This window comes from Canis aureus, chromosome 4, assembly GCF_053574225.1.
Source record: "Canis aureus isolate CA01 chromosome 4, VMU_Caureus_v.1.0, whole genome shotgun sequence".
In the NCBI taxonomy this organism is placed as follows: Eukaryota; Metazoa; Chordata; class Mammalia; order Carnivora; family Canidae; genus Canis; species Canis aureus.
In genome coordinates this window covers 53,157,083-53,176,561 of record NC_135614.1, presented here as the reverse complement: position 1 = coordinate 53,176,561, position 19,479 = coordinate 53,157,083, and the positions used below count along the sequence as shown (strand labels likewise).

The following is a 19,479-nucleotide window of genomic DNA, read 5'->3' as shown; positions in this document are numbered from 1 at the left end:
ATGTCAAAACAAGTAGCAAATTAAGCCAGGTTTTCAGTCTGTATCCTTGGAACAGGTGTGCTCCCCAAATCTGGTAATACGTAAATAGAATGATGTGTTGCTACAGCTGAGGTGTGCTGGTCCTCAGCACTCTAACGTGCTCTGGCCAGGCCGCACAGAACACCAAGCTTCTGCACCTCCCGTGCTGGTGGGGGAAAAGGGAAGGGGCAGGTGTCCACTGCTAAGAGGAGCCTGGAATTGCTAATGAACGGTCTTCCAACAGCCCTTTGTCCCAGCCATGACCATCGGGAAGGTTCAAGGTGGCTCTTCCGTCAGCCTTGATCCAAGTGCCTGTACCAAATAGATCGCTCCTGCCAACTCGGCAGTCAAGGTGTGCAGTGTGCACGAGACAAACTTCTGTTGCTTTACAGCCACTTGAGATACGGAGGGGTTTTGTTACTATAGCAGAATATAGCTCTCCTGAATGAGACAAAAGGATCTACACCGAAGAGAGCAGAACGCTATGCTATGCGTTCACCAGGCTGGTGAACGGAGAGGCTCCTGTGATGTGGGGAGTAGAGCTAGGGTCTCTGTGCTAGTAGGAAGTAAAAAAAGCTTATTATATGAAACATGTCCAAGAAGTCTCTACTATTATTAAAACAGTTGAGTACGTTTCTTATGATCTATTTGAACAGTCTTTTGGTCAGAAGTGTAAACAATGCTAAAAGATGGCCAAGTTCACTATGCCATAAGAATGATTTCAACTTTAACTGCAATCTTAGTTCTTTGAACAAAGCAACAAAAAGTTGAATATTTGAACATGCACCTTTTGCACAAAGGCTAAAAATCAATTTTAAATCAGAGATCGCTACCAGCCTGCCACTAGAGGGGGCCATCTGCCAACAACAGTGAGCAACTTTACACCCAGGGAGAAACGCACTCTAGTCTAGCTTTTTTCTAAATAGGAAGCTTTGAAAAGCACATTCCCAGAAACCCCCAAAGCCTGCCGAGTCATTAGGTTTGAAGTTGGGCTCAGATACGTGTAATTTTTAAGCATTTTTGGAGTATAGTAGACAATGTTAGTTTCAGGTGTGCACCAGCGACTCCACACCTCTGTAGAGGTTATGCTGTGCTCACCACACGTGTAGCTACCACCTGTCACCACACATCACCATTATGATACCCACGATATTCCCTATGCTGTGGCTTTTATCCCTGTGATTTATTCATTCCCTAACTGGAAGCCTGTGTCTCCTACTGCCCTTCACCCATTCTGCCCATCCCACTATCTCCCTCTCTGGCAACTATCAGTTCTCTGAATTTATAGGTCTGATTTTGCTTTTGTTTGCTTATTCATGTTTTGTTTTTCAGATTCCACATGAATGAAATCCTACAGTATTGGTCTTTCTCAGCCTGACTGATTTCACTTAGTGTAAGATCCTCTAGGCCCATCCATGAAATGTGTACTTTTTTTAAAAGCTCCCTAAATGCTTCTACTGCAGAGCTAGGTCTGCTTCCCCTGGTGTAGACAATTTCAAAGAGCTGGTCATTTTCAATCAAAAAGTTCTGCCATCTGCAGGGCATTTTTGACAGGGATCAAGATGAAAGAAACCTAGCTAGATAACAACAAAACCTTCTAAGAAGAGAATTTCAAACACTTTACAGTAAGAATCATCACAGGAACAAAACAGTTATCTTCAAATTTAAATTTATTAAGACATTCAGCTATGTCTGTCAGTCTACATCCAAATTTGCTACTAAAAATAAAATAAAGTCACATCCCACATTAGGAATATCGAGTCTGAAAAACACTTTTGAGCCAAGCCTATTGTATAAATAAATGACTAGTTTCTTTTCATATCAAAATTCCCATAAAAAATTACATTCCCCCCTCCCCAGTTCTACCTGTTGCCATGATGAATGTAAAAATTTAAATATGACACATCCTTGTCAAAGAAAAGGTGCAAAGTCTATTAACAGCTTTAAAAGTGGCATTTGCAGAGTGTGATCATACAGTTATGTACTCATTCCCAAAGTGCAAATATTGCCATAATTTAACACTGTTTTGATTCAGTTGCAAGAATTTAACATTACACAGGATCAAAAAGTACACTTAGGGCCTTTATCAGTGCCCTAAAGCCCTTCCCACTTTAGTCTCCTACACTAATGTGGACCCCAAAGTGTTCATTAGAGTTTTAGTTTACTTCACACAGCCAACACAGTATACAATATATTAACAAAAGTTTCATATACATCAAAATATTGAAGACTCCATCATAAAGTTCAAGAGTCTCAGATTACATGAATGCACCCGCAAGGCCCAAGTGCCCACCCACCCACTCCCCTAAAGCACATACAAAGTATGAGCGTGCTTCCATCTTTGAATACAATCAATGTTCTTAACGTCTTTGATTGCAATTTCAGTGCTGTACAAAACTCAATTATCACCTGACTGAGTTCCAATTAACTGAGGGAAAGGGGGGGTGGTGAATAGGGCTGGTCACTACTCATACTCTGCAATAGGAATGATCCTGTTCCATAGAAAGTGAAATGTCAGTTCCGCTTCTGCCTGCTTCTTCCCATGCTGTCCTGATGCTCTTTATCGTCCTTTCTTTAGCCCCTTCCAAACACTCAAATCCGATTTTATTTATCCCTTACAAATTAGGGGCAGTTTCTGAAGTTGTTGAGGTTGAATTTTCTTGGCAAACCTCTACAAAATATCAGCATAGGATATATAAATACATTTCGATTAGCATACATTGCAAAATTTTTCCCACAATGTCATGGGGATGAAAGCAAGCAGTCTCCACTGAGAGTACTTCCTGGATCAGATCCTTGGAATGTCAAGTTTCCTGCCTCATCATCTCATACATTCATTCCTCAAATCTGAGCTCAAATTTCATAGTAAGTTAACTTCTCCAGAGTATCAAAGTGTTACTTCTGCTTCTCTTCTTCTAGGCTGACCTCGACAGGACATGCTTCATCTTTTGCACTAAAAGGATATTCCTTAGGATCACGAGTCCCTTCCTGGCTATCTGATCTAGTGGCAATGCACTCATTATTGTCCTTAGAACCTTCCTGCATCCTGGTCCCTGGAGGATGCTCTTGATTTGGAGGTTCAGTTCCATCCTGAAGCATGATGTTTTGCTCAACTCCAGCATGAGGCTGTGGAGCCAGCTCAGTTCCTAACCCTGGAAGCTGTGAGGAGTGTTTGAGATGGCAGTGGCACAGAGGGCAGGTCTCCTGGACATACAGCCACTTCTTTAGACAGCCTGCATGGAAGAAATGACTGCAAGGTGTGATCACAGCAGATTTCATGTCCTAGAAGGGGAGGAAAGATACCTCATAAATGCCTATTATCTCAAAGCTTTGCTGCTAACCCCAAACTCTAGGTCCAACATTTCTTTTCCACAAATTCCCCAGAGAAAATATCTAACACAGATTTTAGAATAAAACTCATTTTATAGTGATAATCCTCTTGCCATCAAGAGACCCATTTTTTTTTTTTTAAGATTTTATTTATTCATGAGAGACAGAGAGGCAGAGACACAGGCAGAGGGAGAAGCAGGCTCCATGCAGGGAGCCCGATCTGGGACTCGATCCCGCGACTTCAGGATCACGCCCTGGGCCGAAGGCAGGCGCTAAACCACTGAGCCACTCAGGTGTCCCATGAGACCCTTTTATACCAACAATGCAAGAACCACTGGCTAAACAGTTGAAAAAAAAAGAAAAAAGAAAAAAAAGAAGCAAAAACCAAAAATGAGAAAGAAACGAACTGGCTTCTGCCTTAGTATAAAACATGAGCATCACACAACTACTGCAGTGTGATTACTGGGTCTCTCCCCCACATGGCAGGAGTGTAATTAGAACTTCAGAAAATTGGACGAAAACTGGACTTTCCACAGTTAGGCTTCAACACAGCTGAACAGACTATTCTACGATGAAATTACTGGCAAGGAAACAAAATCAGCCACATAACACCAGGGTATTGGCAAGGAAGTGGCAATTTCAATAAGGGACATAACTGTATGTATATAGTAATACACTCTTCAAAATATGGCCTGGACAAGCTAGCACTTCTCAATTGGCATCACAATTACCCTGGTTAACCATGCATATTCCTGGGCCACCCCAGACCTACTGAATTGGGGTATCTGAAGATGGCATTCACGAATCTGTAGTAACAGCAAGCCACCCATATGACTTTTATGCACATTAAAGTTTGATAACCACTGGATTAAGAAGTGGTACACTTTGCATTAATGTTCCTTGCAGAAGATATGCTTGGGGAGGGAAGGCTGAGGACATGATGTTTCAGTTGTTAAGAATATACAATTGGTGACTCAACCATTAATTTCGTTTGAAGTCCCAAAACAAGGAGTTGTAGTTGTCACAGAAATTCCTTGCCAAGAGCTGGTAACAACCTAGGAGTCAACTTTTAAGCAGAAAGCCATCCAAGGAAAAGCAGCCAGCTGGGAAATTAAGCAATTTGACTTTCATTTTCTGTGTGGTATCAACAGGTAGTTCTAGCACCTCAAAAAAAGTGATGTGACAACAGGAAATACAAAAGAAAGACTCTTAAATCCCAGAGATGGAATATTTAGACATCAGCTGCTGAAGCTGATGTGCCCTGTCTTTAATGTGCTCTGTTCTGTGTACCATGATGCTAGCAAGCACAAAGGAAGCAAAACTAAGACAATGACCATTTCACTGGGGGGTAACCTTACAATACTCCTTAGTCCCCCAAATGCACCAACCCAGAACACATTATTTTACAAGTACCCAAAAGTATGTTCTAATAACAATAAAAAAAGTGGTAGTTGCATTTTATTCTTAGACAAAATTCTTATACTAGGTAATCTTAAACACACACAAATACATATACACCACCCTCTAGACTGTAAAGCAGCCTTGACAATGAACATTCCCTCAGTCACTGACACTGTCTATAGTTTTATTCCACCAGCCTACACTCTTTAAGAGTGATTTCAAAGGAAGAGTTTGTGTTGTTGCCCTTAATTTCTGTCCATACTTCCAACAGTACGGTATAGCTATAAAAGCTGCTACTCAACCACCCCTTTGCACAGGTTACTGGTGACTAAACTCCTGGCCTATTTTTTGTTGTGATGTTACCAAACTCATTTAAATACTATCTTTCAATTTTAATTGTCATGACAAACATGCCAAAGATGCCAGAAAGGCCAACTACAATGGCACACTGACTGGCTGCCTAAACGATATCCTCCTGCCCCCACTTCCATAAACACAAGTTTGTATCCATCTCATATCTATCAACCCACAGGTAAACACATACTCTCTCCACCTATGTTAAGTAAATGAATACTTCTTCCCCATCCTGGAAATTCCAGAAGTAAAAGAGTCAAAATCTTGGCACACCACTTTTCAGAAGTTGCTGACTCCTGATTGATAGTATATATTTGATAGTACATATATATATATATATATGTATGTGTGTGTGTATGTGTGTGTGTGTATTCAGGAGTAAACATAAAATACACCTGACCTGTTTTTCCTTTATTTATGGGTGAGCAATGTTGAAAAACAATAAATTAGAACTTGAGGGACTAAATTAAAAACTTAGTTTAGAAATAAAATGGAAATATTTTATCAGGTCTTTAGTAATTTCTGAGACCTATTTTTTTTTAACCAAGGAAATAATTCTGCCTAGAAATTTAACTTAAATTTGGTTAATGTGGTTAAAGTCCCAGGGGAAACATAGACAACCCACCCAAATGGATTCTTACTGCGTGAGTTACCTGATAACAGATGGCACAAATATCATTGTGTTTCTCCAGCTGCTCTTTTGTAGCAATGGGTAATGATTTAATCTTGTTCACAGCATCCCTGCGGAGAAGGAAGCTCTTCCACCCCAGCTGCGCCCGAAGCCACACATTATAATAGGAATGGATGAAGATGATCATTGAGCCCATTACAGTCCATTCTCCAAAGATGGTCTCTGAGACACCATAGGCCACCACACAGAGAGCCACAAGAAACTCCAAAAGGCGGTAAGTGCCATTCACATAGTAGATGACATCATCCATGTTTTCCACTGGCTCTTTTCTGAATTCTTCAACCATAAATAAGACATAAATAAAAAGTGTTCCCAAAACCTGGGGGAAAAAAATACATGTATTTTAAAACAGAGTGTGACCATTAAGAAAGGCTTTTCATAGACTTTAAGCAATAACAATATTCTCAATACTTTTAGGATACCATATTTAATATCAGAAGAGACCGTGGTATAATTAAAATGTGGGTGATCTCAGCAATCCAAGCATTTGATACCAAAAAGCCATACCTTAAGAACTCTGATTAGTCATCACTTCTCCCCGACTCATCCTTTCCTTTTATTCCCCAGATCACCAAAACCCATTAAAATTCTATCTACATTTTCCTAATTCTGTAGTCATACCTGTTTCTCAACTTTCAAAGAACCTTTACTTCTACAAGGAACAATGAATAAATCTTTGTTCGCAGTGCTATATCTTCTTTTATAGCTTACTGATCAGGCAGCAAAGATCCATCTTCAAGTTATAAGAAGCTTATCATTTCCAGGGCAATTATTGTCTGTTGTATGTATTATGCACATATGTTATATATTCATATACATCAGGAAACTAAGGATATTTTCGAGTGGGTTTTTATTTTAAAAATATGCTCAAAAAAAGGGGGGGAGGGACCCCTGGGTGGCTTAGTGGTTTAGCACCACCTTCAGCCCAGGGCCTGATCCTGGAGACCAGGGATTGAGTCCCACATCGGGCTCCCTGCAGGGAGCCTGCTTCTCCCTCTTCCTGTGTCTCTGCCTCTCTGTCTCTCATGAATAAATAAATAAAATCTTTAAAAAAAAAAAAAAACTCCAAACAAGCTATATTATCTTTTACTATTTTAGTGACTTATCAATTTAAGCTTTATGATTGATCTGTATCATTTTAAACATTTGCAAAGTCTACCTTGATAAAAAAAATACAGTGAAATAGATAGGTGTGGTTTTAATAACCTACCATCTGTCTAATGCCAATGCTCAAATCAGTGTAATTAATGTTTTTCTGATGAGTAGGGCAGAAAGTAATTACCTAAATAGGCTACTTATAATCATTCATCTAGAAATAGCTTAATTCCTTTTCTGGAAGGAAAAATAAGAAAATCAGTTATTAGATAAAGTTAATTATTCCTAGGCTTACCTGAAGAGAGGTGAGAATGCTGCTAGAAATAATGATAAGCAGCCAAAAATCCATGTGGAAAAACTGGCAAATCATATAAGCCATATAAGCAGGGAACACTAGCAAAAATAAGCAAAGGCTCACAGCACGGAAGTGCTTCCATAAACTCCTAGAAAAAGAAAAATATTTCTTTAAAGCACATGTCACCCAGAACCACAACAACCACGTTAGCACGTGATAGGTCTTGGGCCACACTGACATTTCCCAAATCCTTTACTAAGCATCCTTCTCTGTGTCAGTCATTGTACTAGATTTCAGGGCAAGGGTCATAGCCCTAGTATTTCAAAGCTACATGACTCACCTTTTCTCTTTTCTCTACTTAGTCAAAATTGCCAAGCACAATTCTTTCTTTTTTTCCCAATAGTTAACTTTCAGTTCCATTTTCATTCCTACCAATTTCAAAGGGATTTCAGGCTTTTGGAGCATTAAGCCTTAACAATTCCTTAAAAGTAATATGAGATCTTAAGTCATGAGACATCTTCCCACCTGCTGCACTGTGATGAAAACCTCTGTTACCATGAGCACAGTATTACTAAGAGGACTGGTTCTCCAACAGCTAAATTAATCCTCACATCTGTCGGGTCTGTGGGCGAAAAACTATGAACCACTGCATTGTAGGACCTATTAGCTGGTCTTCTTCCTCTAGCGTCGGATCTATCCTGGACACTGCCTGCCTGATTAATCTTCCCAAAGTTCTACTAGTGTTAAAATTCTCAATGCCTTCTCTAAACTTCTAGCCTGACATCTGAGCTCCTTGACTTCTAATTTTTTGATCCAAACTTGTCCACATCTGTTCCCCACTATAAGCAAAGATGGTTAAAGAACTGTACTCCCAGAGAAATACAAGCACTTTTACATCTGACTAGAAATGATTCTGCTCCACTCTCTTGTTCTAAACCCTTTCGGCTACCTCGAACTGAACAAATCAGGTAACATGAATCCTTCCTCCAGGAATCACTGACCCTCTCAGAATTCTTAACACTGTTACCAGCCAATCATACACTAAAATTGTAGTACTATTCCAACGATATATTTATATATTGTATACTTACATATTTTTATTTTATAGTTATTATCTAAATAATATAAATGTACACACACATAAAAATGTCTTATCACCCAAATTTAAACTCCTTGAAAAAAATAATAATTCTTCCTTTGCAAAGTTCAGTTTCTAAGCTCAAAGGCTTGTTTGAAGTGGCAAATAAAACTTGAAAGTTATTTCTGCTTTGTATTTTTCAAATTATTTTCCACTGATTACTACTTTTTTTTTTTTAACCTATCTATCCACCAAATGCAAAGTCCTATGATATAACCAGGACAAAAGTTATCATAGTTATCTCATGGAGGATACAAAGGAGCCCTGTAGAGAAGGAATGTAATTTTTTCTTTTGTGTACCTCTTTATACCTCAGAATATTCTAGTAAATCATCCCTTAAATTCACTCCAATGTAAGACAGATTGTATACCAAGTTCTAAAAGATTCATAAACAGGGCAGCCCGGGTGGCTCAGCAGTTTAGCGCCACCTTCAGCCCAGGGAGTGATCCTGGAGTCCTGGGATCGAGTCCCAGATCGGGCTCCCTGCATGTAGCCTGCTTCTCCCTCTGCCTGTGTCTCTGCCTCTCTCTGTGTCTCTCATGAATAAATAAAGTATTTTTTAAAATAAAAATTAAAAAATTAAAAGATATATAAACAAAACCCTCCCCAACAAGTGCCTTAAGCAGAACTTTGAAAAATGTTTTCATACAATAGAAAAAAAGATGATTTCCATCCCCTGCAAGTTTACTTATAGTTACTTTATATATCCAATTTACAAGCAAACTGATGGTAAGAGGGCTATCACAAGGATTAAAAAAAAAGATATTAGTTATTTCCATTTCCTGGGTAAATAAAAGCCAAAGATGGAATAATTTAACATAGTGATTACAAATCTAAAAAGAAATCATCATGAACCCAAAACAGCTCTCCTCTCTCTTAAAACATAAAACTCAATTAAAATTACCATCTATGTAAACTGAACATCAAGACTTAGAATTATTAGTGATTTCCTATAAAACATGAACATTTATTTAAAATCATTATGAGGGGCAGCCCCGATGGCTCAGCGGTTTAGCGCCACCTTTGTCCCAGGATGTGATCCTGGAGACCCAGGATGGAGTTCCGCGGTGGGCTCCCTGCATGGAGCCTGCTTCTCCCTCTGCCTGTGTCTCTGCCTCTCTCTGTCTCATGACTAAATAATTTTTTTTTAAAATAAAATAAAAAATAATAATAATAAAAATAAAAATAAAATAAAATAAAATAAAATAAAAAATAAAAATAAAATAAATAAAATCATTATGAGGAAATGTAGATTTCAACCAAAATAGTTTTTAGTCCATGGCTGCAAAAAAATTAATCGGTTTTAATTAAAAATCATCATCTGTGATGTCAAATCCATAGAGTCTCAAGGAGACAAAAAAGGGGGGCATAAAACATCCTTTTTACCTTTAGCTATAATAATATAGGTAGGAAGGAAAAATAACCACAAAGTTAAATGCTAGACTGTGTGGGACTATCTATAATTAGTAATTCAGAGAAGAAAGTGAATTATTATGGTACAAATTAAAGCTAGGTACTTTAAAAGATGCAAAACATCTTTTCTTGAAAACATTTCTACCTTCCAAAGTTATGGGACAAACTTTTCAGCGGTTAAAGTTTTATTCTTTTTAAAGAAAGGCAGGAAGGAATTACTATAACAGTTGTTATACTTGATTAGATGTTTAATTATAAATTATTTTAATAGGGTAATTTGCCTTAAAACTTTAAATATATTTTCAAAATCAAGCAATGATCCATTTGTATAAAACAGGTATATATTTACATATAGGCACAAATGTGTATTTATATATACACAGGAAAGCATAGATACCATTATGCCAAGAGTTATAAATTATGTTTAATTTTGGCATAAGTGAGTATACATACAAACATGCAAATTCATATACACAAACACAGGTGTGTATGTTAGATACACAAATATATATATCCTTGTTTAAGTAGTTAAAATTCAATCAAAAATCTAATTTCAGATTAAATATCATAAAATTACCCTGAAATCTTATTAATAAGTTATTCAACTAGAAAAAGTTTTAAAATTTTATATTCACCCCAATCCATTTTCTTAGAAGTTTGTCATTTAAAAATCTACTGTATAATTTGAGTAAAGAGACCATTGCTCTAAAATTCCTTGTTAAAAACTAGAATTAAATTTATAAAGGCAACAATTATCCCTATGGCTAAAACTGAGATACCTTTTTAAGTTAAACACTAGACATTCTCTCTAGTCCAAGCAACTCCAAAGACATAGGAGGATTTTTTCCCCTAATAATTATTTCTTTAATGACAGAGAGCAGTTTTATACAAATGTCGATATTCTTATTTCTCTAATTTGAGAATTAAGATACTTTTCATTTCCTTTTTCAATCCCCAGAATATTGAATTAATCATAATCCTTGATTCAGAATACACTGTCACCACTGGTCTGTGGGTGTCCCTCTTTTATTGAATTAGTAATCTAATTAGCTATCTTTAATATTGTAATGAACCCATCTCTATACAAAAGCGAGGACATGGACAATAACCCACATTTAACCATATAGCAGGCATGCCTATTCCACATCCTTACTCCCTGCACCCATTGAAAGCATTAACTTTATTAATCTGTGTTCTTTTTATTTTCTTGCTTTCCTTATTTCTAGTTTTGTTTAATCTGTATGTATTTCTGAAGAATATATGTTAAATCTTTAGTTTTTAACATAAAAATAACATTCTATACTGTCATCTTTTTGGATTTACTTTTTAACTGTATAACGCTATGAATCATGCATATTGTTTTCTGTGTCACCATATTTCTAACATTCCACAGTGACTATCATCACATTCACTCACCCACTTTGCTGTCTGATTGTCATTTGGGTTGTTCCCAGATTTCTGCTACTGTGAATTGTGCTATGAACATTCTTCTACATATCCTTACTGAACATGTGCAAGAATGTCCAGTATACACATAGGAGATAATGGCCACACTGTTTCCAAAGTGATTACACCACTTTACACGCGCCCACCAGAAACCAGACCTTCTTTCACTCTAGGTATCAGTTGCCTTTCCTTTCTCTCTCCCTTCTTCCTTACTTTATTTACTCCTTGCCAATTCCACAGGTTTAAAATAGCACTTCAATGTGGTCTTGATTTACATTTCTCTCATCACTAAAGATAGCAAACCTCTCTTCATATTAATGTGTCTCCTCTTTCACCAAAAGCCTAAAAATAAAAATTAATTTCATCCATTTTTCTTGCTCATTTGAGCTATTCATATATTGATACCAATTCCTGGGCAAGTATAAATACTATGAATATCTTCTCCCAATTCGTAAAGTTAACTTTAGGTTTAAAAAGTTATTATGTAATCATTAGCTTTATCACTCTTTCCTCTCACAATCATAATCATTTTTAATTCTTAGTCTTGGTCTTCCACAGCAGTTCTATCAGTTTAAGAAACTGTTTCCTACTTGAAAGTCCAAAATAGGGACACCTGTGTGGCTCAGCAGTTAAGCGCATCCGCCTTCAGCTCAGGGCATGGTCCTGGAGTACCAGGATTGAGTCCCACATTGGGTTCCCTACATGAAGCCTGCTTCTCCCTCTGCCTGTGTCTCTGCCTCTGTCTTTCTGTGTCTCTCATGAATAAATAAATAAAATCTTAAAAAAAAAAAAAAAAAAGTCCAAAATATATTAGCCTATGTGAGTTTTAGTTTTTAGGTCTCTAACATTCCAGAGTTGATCCTCTGTTTATATGATGTGAGATAGGAACCCATTCCATCCTCTTCCAAGTGGAAACCATTTTTTTCTAGCAACCTTATGGAAGAGTACCACCTGTCCCCACTCATCGGACATACCTCTGTCATGTACCAAAGTTCAACATACATGGGGTCGTTTGGGGGCTCTCTGCTCCAACACTCAAGTTGTATATACTGAAGCCAGCATTACAAAAGCTACATGGTACCCACTACTATGAGTGAAATAAAACTATCTTTCTCAAGTTGTCTATCTGATTTCAATACAGGGATTATATTAGCCTCACAGAATGAGTTGGGTAGCATTCTTTTTATTGTCTGGAAGTCTGTGTTTCAAATAAATATAATCTGTTCCTTCAAAGTTTGAACTTGACTGTAATACCATCTGGGTTGAGATGTTTGCCATTTGCTTCCACTTCTTTAACAGCTAACTATCCAAGGTTTTAAATTATTCTTGAGTCAGTTCTAGTAAGTTACATTTTTCTCATACTCTTCCATTTCCTTTATTTTAAAAAGTATTGGCATATAGCTGTTGATAGTACTCTCTCATTACTGCAGGTGATGGTAGGAGACAAGAACCTAATCCTAACAATCAATCCATCCCTATTTCATCCTTTGACAGCTAAGAGCCCCTCTTGCTTAAGGCTAATGCTGCAGCAGACACCAGCAAGAACACTGACACCAATGCAAAATAACCCTCCCACACCCACACACAAGGCTTCTTGGTTTTGCTCCTTTATCCTCTGTATTTGACATTGGAGGAAAAAGTCAGTAATGAGGCTACTTCAACATCCTGGAGGGAATCAGAACTGGATTTACTGGTTCTTATGGCAGTGGAATTATATTTTTTTCTTTCTCTTTTCCAATACTTTCTATAGTATTATATTACTCTTATCAGTATATGCTAAATTAATTTGTATAATTAATATTGCTAAATGATATCCCCAGAAATGACAAAATAGTGTACTTAGGTCAAAAACAACTCAATCATTTAAATGAGCATTTAATCGAGTTCACCACTGAGTTCAACATCTTAAATGCTTCCATTGAGATACCTTAAACCTCAAAGCCAAATCTCAAATAACGATAATTAATTATAATTATCTGAAACAAATCGAAGAGCTTTGAACTTATTTAAATTAAATTGATTCTTGCAGCCATTCTACCATTTGAGAAAAATTTCAGAATGTTCAGCAATGTGGGATATGGGGATAAAAAAGATAAATCTGATGAACTGTAATTAAAATGTTAATTTGGAATGTTTTAAAAATCTGCTGTAGAAATTTTATCTCCCAAAAGATTGCCTGTTCCCTTACTCATAAAACACTACCGAAGCAGCAATAAATTCAGGTATTTCAAAAATCACCAGAATGTCAACAGGTGCTGAATTTTTAGTAATTCTTTATAAAAATGTCCTGTATAAACTAATTTTATACTGTAACTAGTACTTCTAATTCTTAGAATTCTGAGAATTAGTACTAATTCTAAGATAGAATTAGAAGTACTATCTTAGAGCTAAATAATAACCTGACTTTTACTTCTTAAGAAAACTTCTGAAATATGGCATGAACATGAATGCAGCTATTAATTTCACTGGTCCCATAAGGTATCAAGAATCCCCATTAAAACCTAAGTTGCAACTGTCTAAAGGCCAAGAGATGAGGCCTTATCCCATAGATGCCTATCTTAATGACTTCCTGAGAGCCTTTATTTCTCTTTCCTTCAAATGATTTTCTCCTTTCTCCCAATGCTTTCTCTGTGTTAGTATTACACAGAACAAAATTATATTATTTACTATATTTCCTGGACTAAATTTGATGCTTTCCATTCTTCATTTTAAAACTGGACAAATATAAAAAATATTAATTAAATTTCTCTGAAGAAAAAGCTGACTTGTAATTACATGGCCTTTGATAGGATTTCTAACTATAACAATCTTGAGAGAAAAACCAGAAAAGTCAAACCTATAGAAAAAATAAAAAAGTAAACTTGTTACCTTAAACTAATACCAATTATTCATCCATTTTCTGTCTCTAAACATTATGTTAATCTTCAGACAACAAACTCATATAAAGAATATTACAAAAATTTCCTTTAGGAAGTTTCTTACTTGTCTCTAGATGCTCCCAGCGCCAAAACAATAGGATCTGCAATCTCTAACATAGACTGTAGAATAGAAGCTACAACAATGAAAAGGATAATACTAAGCAGGAATGCCCGGTGAACAACCTGTAGTTCTATCAGACCAGTCTGCACTGCCAGGATTAACAGCGTAACTCCTTCTGTCATGCCCCTAAAAAAAAAAAGCATACGTTTTCAAAAAAAAAAAAAAAAAACGAAACAATAATCAGAATTTCATTTCATTCCAAGAGAAAATAATCCAAAGATGTAGACGGTTATGTATTTGTGATCTATTCTGACTTAGACAAAAAAATCTGATCAGAATATTAACATATATAACACTGATGTAATAGTAATATATAATCATAATATACCATTATATATGTGGAAAACATAATATCTATTATTTTAGCATACAATGAGGAGGAAAAAAAGCAACTTCTAAGATAAATAAAAGTTTTTGTTTGTTTTTTTTTAAAGATTTCACTCATTTATTCATGAGAGACACACACAGAGAGAGAGAGAGAGAGAGAGAGAGAGAGAGGCAGAGACACAGACAGAGGGAGAAGCAGGCTACTCGATCCCGGGACCCCAGGATCATACCCTGGGCTAAAGGCGGCGCTAAACCGCTGAGCCACCCGGGCTGCCCAAAAAGAAGTGTTCTAACCAGGTTTTGCTAATGAGCCAGCTACTCTACCATTCTTAGATAGCCACTGAATTATATACATTTATATCATGAGCTATATCTTGATTATAAAAAATAAAATCATAGGTGAATGTCTTCATAATCTTGCAGTAGGAAAGATCTCTTTAAGCAGACTATAAGAACTAGAAGACATAAACTTTTTTTTTTGAAATTCAGTTTCCATATGGAAAATATGTACAAAATCATACTGACTTGATTTATAAAGAACTCTCAAAAATAACTGAGCAAAGGATAAGTCCAGTTTTCAAAACCACAAATGAGCAAATATTTCAAAGTTTGATGACGCAAGCATTGACAAGGAATTTGAGAAAAAATGGGGAGACTGATGTTGATAAAACAGATAAAATCTTTCTAGAGAAAAACTTGCTAATAAATTTAAAATGTACATACCCTTCAACTCAATAATCTTATTAGTAGTAATTTACCCTATGGATGTATACAAAAAATGTTAAGTGTAAGAAAAAAATATAGTGAATAATATAGAACATGTTATGTGGCATCACAGGGATACGATTGGCAAAATCCAGACTGAAAAACTAAATAGGACAATCTGGTGTCTTCAACAAATAAAATGAAAAGGAAAAAATACAGAGACAGCAGGGACCTAAATATTAAAGAAAGACTTAAAAAATATTAACCAACTGCAGTATGTGCCTTTATGGATCTGAAGTTGAGCAAACAAAATGTTAAAGAAAAGAGGGGGGCAGTATATGAACACCAACTAGGAATTTGAGGTCAAGGAATTCTTCTCTTACTGAGAATGAATAGGCTACTGTAGTTATGCTTTTTCAAATGAGACTAAAATATTTATGGGTGAAATAGTATTTGTAGCAAACAAATGCAGCTGGGGATTATGGCAGAGACAAAGTAAGTGGAGTAGATAGTAGGGGCACACATGACAGAAGACTGGCCGTATTACTGGAAATGGGCGACAGGTATATGGAGGTTCATTTTACTATTCTCTCAACTTTGCTAATTGAGATTTAAAAAAAAAAAAGAAAACCTACAACAGTACCATTTTTAATAGCAAAAAAAGAAAAACATTTTTATTTTGGAATACTATGTCTTTATCAAAAAGAATGATGAGGTTTCTGTGTTGACATAAAAAATATCTAAAACATATTTAAGTGAAAAAATAAGGTGTAGAACTGTGTATAGTATGTGGAGATGAACCAAAACAATAGCAAAAATATACATATGTGCACTTTTTCCCATAAGAAATTTTAAAATAAACAGTCTATAGCTGTTACCTTTGGGGAGAGGAAATGTAAAGCAGGTGGAGGAAGAGTTTCACTTCCCATTTCATATTTTCTGAATGGTATAAATTTTGTGAGTTTATACACAAATTATTTTTCTTTCTTGCCCTCCTCCCTCTTTTGCCATTATAAAGGTGTTAGCTGAGACTAGCAGAAAGATTATGAAGCATAGGTTTTTTTCTCATTAAAAAAACTAATGTACACCCAAAACAATTTGTTTCCTCTAATTTACAAGGTACTCACCATCTACTATTTCTGAAATATTCCATAAAAATTTTAAGAGATTACATAAATTTATATAAATTAAACCATTAAAAATTCCTACGTTAAACCAAAATCATGACAAGTTCTAGAAATAAGGTTTCCCAATATCTGATCTTACTGATTTAATAACTAGATTAACTATTCTGCATTCTCATTAATGCATCCTTTGAAACATCATTATCAAAATTCTGTCCACACACACAAAAATTTTTTAAGTATCAAATATAGAAATTTGATTTTAATAGGGCTGCACGTAAACTTCAAATGGGAAAAAGCAAGCTATCAAAAATCTCTTGGGGTGCCTGGGTGGACTCAGTTGGTTAAGTGTCTAGCTCTTGATTTCGGCTCATGACTCATGATCTCAGGGGTTATGAGATCGAGCTCCACATGGGGCTCCATGCTAGGTATTCAGCCTGCTTAAGATTCTCTCTCTCCCTCTCCCTCCCCGCCCCTCCCCAAATCTCTTAAATCTACAAGTGTCCAATATATACTGATATGCACATACACTAAAAATCCATCTTTTACATATGGAAATCCACCTTTTACATATGGAAAGTTATATTTTTCATAGTATTTCAAATCCAAATAGTTGCAACCATTCAAAAAAAAAAATCTTAAAATCCATTTCCTCTGAAATTCATTATTACTTCTTCAAGTTATATATAATACTTGAATGTCTAGAGACAACCATAGTCAAGAACTTACCGATTCATGGCAGGATCATTCATGAAAGCGCGATAACCTTGCAAGTAAAATTTGCAGAGTGTCAAAACACCCAAGGCAACAAAGGAAACCGTGAAGACCAAACCCAAAAGTGAGTAAGGAGTGCTGCAGCATTCAGCAATACTAGAAAGAAGAGGAGGGGGAATATCAACAGATAAAAATTTTCCATTTGAAATAAAACCATCTTAAGTCTTCAAATAATCACCAACCTTGATCTGATCCTCATCAATTCAAAAACCCTAAACCAAAATTTGAGGTAAATTCACTTAATCTCTCCACTAATAATTTAAATCCCTCCTATTACCCTAACTTACATTTTTAAAAATCTCTTTGGCAAATACTCAGTATAGAGCACTATATCTGAAATAAAGTATTTTTATTTATCTATCACCTCTTTCAAATGCAGTAAGGGCTTAAATTTTGTTCAAACCCTAAGAAACATATAATTAATGTGCTGATATTGAAGAGACTCGTATACTTGCCCACAGTTCCCCCTGAAAAATGTTGGCTATTCAAACTGTTCAAACTATGAACAATCTGTGCTAATTTGATGACTTATCAAAACTCTTTATTTGAACAAATGCTATCAGGCCAGGCCCATTATCGACTTTGCAACCCTCAACTCCTCTCAATACTAGAGTATTTTCCATACTATTGATACTTTTTAATTTAGGTTTATATAATTGCATTTTTCTGGGTTATTTCAAAAGCATATCCAAGAATATAACTCAAGCCCACTCAAAAGTTATTTTAATATCAGTTTTTAACATAAAAGTTTGCTATGAATACTACTTATAAGGAGAACTGAAAGACCTTACACTAACTAAAGCTTGGAAATACTTTCACACTTTACAGAAATACATTCAATTCTTTCACTGAACATATCAGATACAAACTTATTAATAATTATTTTACAAACATATCTAATATTATGTAATAATAATTTGGACTTAGCACTTAAACAGCATTTAACAAATGTTCAGAGATGTTTTAGAATTCCAGTGAAGAATTTCATTTGTATACATGAGGAATTCATTCAGGCAAACAATACCTATCCTTTACTACATAGCTCTATGCTTTTGCTAAACAGTTATCCTTCATACACAATTAATTGCTTATAAGTAAGTTTTTAAGTGAAAACATCTACTTTTATGTACATTATGATAAGAAAAAAATGTCTGGTTTTCTTTTAGGAGTCAAAATATCTATGAGTCATGGTGGTTGAAACCTAAAGGAATGATTTTATGGCATTCTTACAAATCTAATTTCTGAAATGTGACATTTTTCTCAGAGAAATCACTATATATGAAGTTTAAACAAATTGTCTAGTAACTTGAAAAAGTGATAATCATGGCTAATAATATACTACAAATTTTACTTCATTCTCACTGGAAGACTGAAAATTTTACGGATTATCCAGACTCTTTCTCTATTCTTGACTCCATATTTAGAGAAATCTTTTATATCCAAGCAGTATGATTTAATTACATTTTCAAGAGGCTATTTTTCAAAAGCCTCTCAGTTCCCACCTAACTTTGAGGGAACTGAAAGAGTTTGGAAAACTTCATAGAACTTTTCGTCCTCTCTTCAGTGAAAGGTTTTACTGATTTTAGTTTCTATTTTCTGGCTGCAAAAACAAACCCTTTGTTTGCATGTGCTTTTAGTTGGTTTGTTTAGTCAGAGTATGCTGATAAACTTGCAATCTTCCTTTTGTAAATAAGTTGTTCTTTACCAAGGCAACACACAAATCTAACCTGGCACAAAAGAGCACCAAGGACAACAAACAATGCTTACAGAGATATAAATGAACAGAAGAACTATATGAAAACTTCTCACAAAAAGCAAAACATTCCTATTTTGAAGAGGGGGGTAATCTATCCTATGTATAAAAAAGGAATAGAGAGAAAATTATTTTGGAAAGATACCTAAACCTCATCTAAAAATTTCAGTATTACTTTCTCAGTTTGTAAATATGTCCAAATTGTAAATAAGTCCAAATTCATTCACAGCTTACTAATTTGTTAAGCCTTACACTATGCTACACTTGATCTGTGCTTTTTAATGGCTAATAATCTAGTTTAAAACGTTAAAACATGACCAATCCCAGGGGCATCGGGTGGCTCAATCAGAAAAGCATCTACCTTCAGCTCAGGTCATGATCTCAGGGGCCTAGGATCAAGCCCCACATGGGGTTCCCTGCTCAGTAGAGTCTGCTTCTCCCTCTGCCTCCCCTCTCTGCTCATGCTCTCTCTCAAAAAAAAAAAGACATGACCAATCCCAGTGCCACTCTTAAGTTACCGTCCTAACCAAAGGATTCTTTCTCTTTAAATTGAGTTATTTTGGATCATTTAAAAAT

General features: G+C 35.7%; 1 protein-coding gene across 2 annotated transcripts in view; it reads right to left on the bottom strand.

Moving 5' to 3' along the window:
• Nucleotides 1–1,670: 1,670 nt before the first annotated feature.
• Nucleotides 1,671–19,479, bottom strand: part of RNF145 (ring finger protein 145) — a 57,434-nt gene continuing 39,625 nt past the window's right edge. For both annotated transcript variants that reach the window (XM_077895681.1, XM_077895682.1), the window contains exons 7-11: nucleotides 17,106–17,246; nucleotides 14,164–14,346; nucleotides 7,185–7,332; nucleotides 5,757–6,113; nucleotides 1,671–3,300 (exon numbers count right to left, since the gene is read on the bottom strand). In XM_077895681.1, coding sequence (XP_077751807.1) covers nucleotides 2,914–3,300; nucleotides 5,757–6,113; nucleotides 7,185–7,332; nucleotides 14,164–14,346; nucleotides 17,106–17,246 — 1,216 coding nt within the window. In that variant the 3' untranslated portion in view covers nucleotides 1,671–2,913. The remainder of the gene's footprint in view (nucleotides 3,301–5,756; nucleotides 6,114–7,184; nucleotides 7,333–14,163; nucleotides 14,347–17,105; nucleotides 17,247–19,479) is intronic.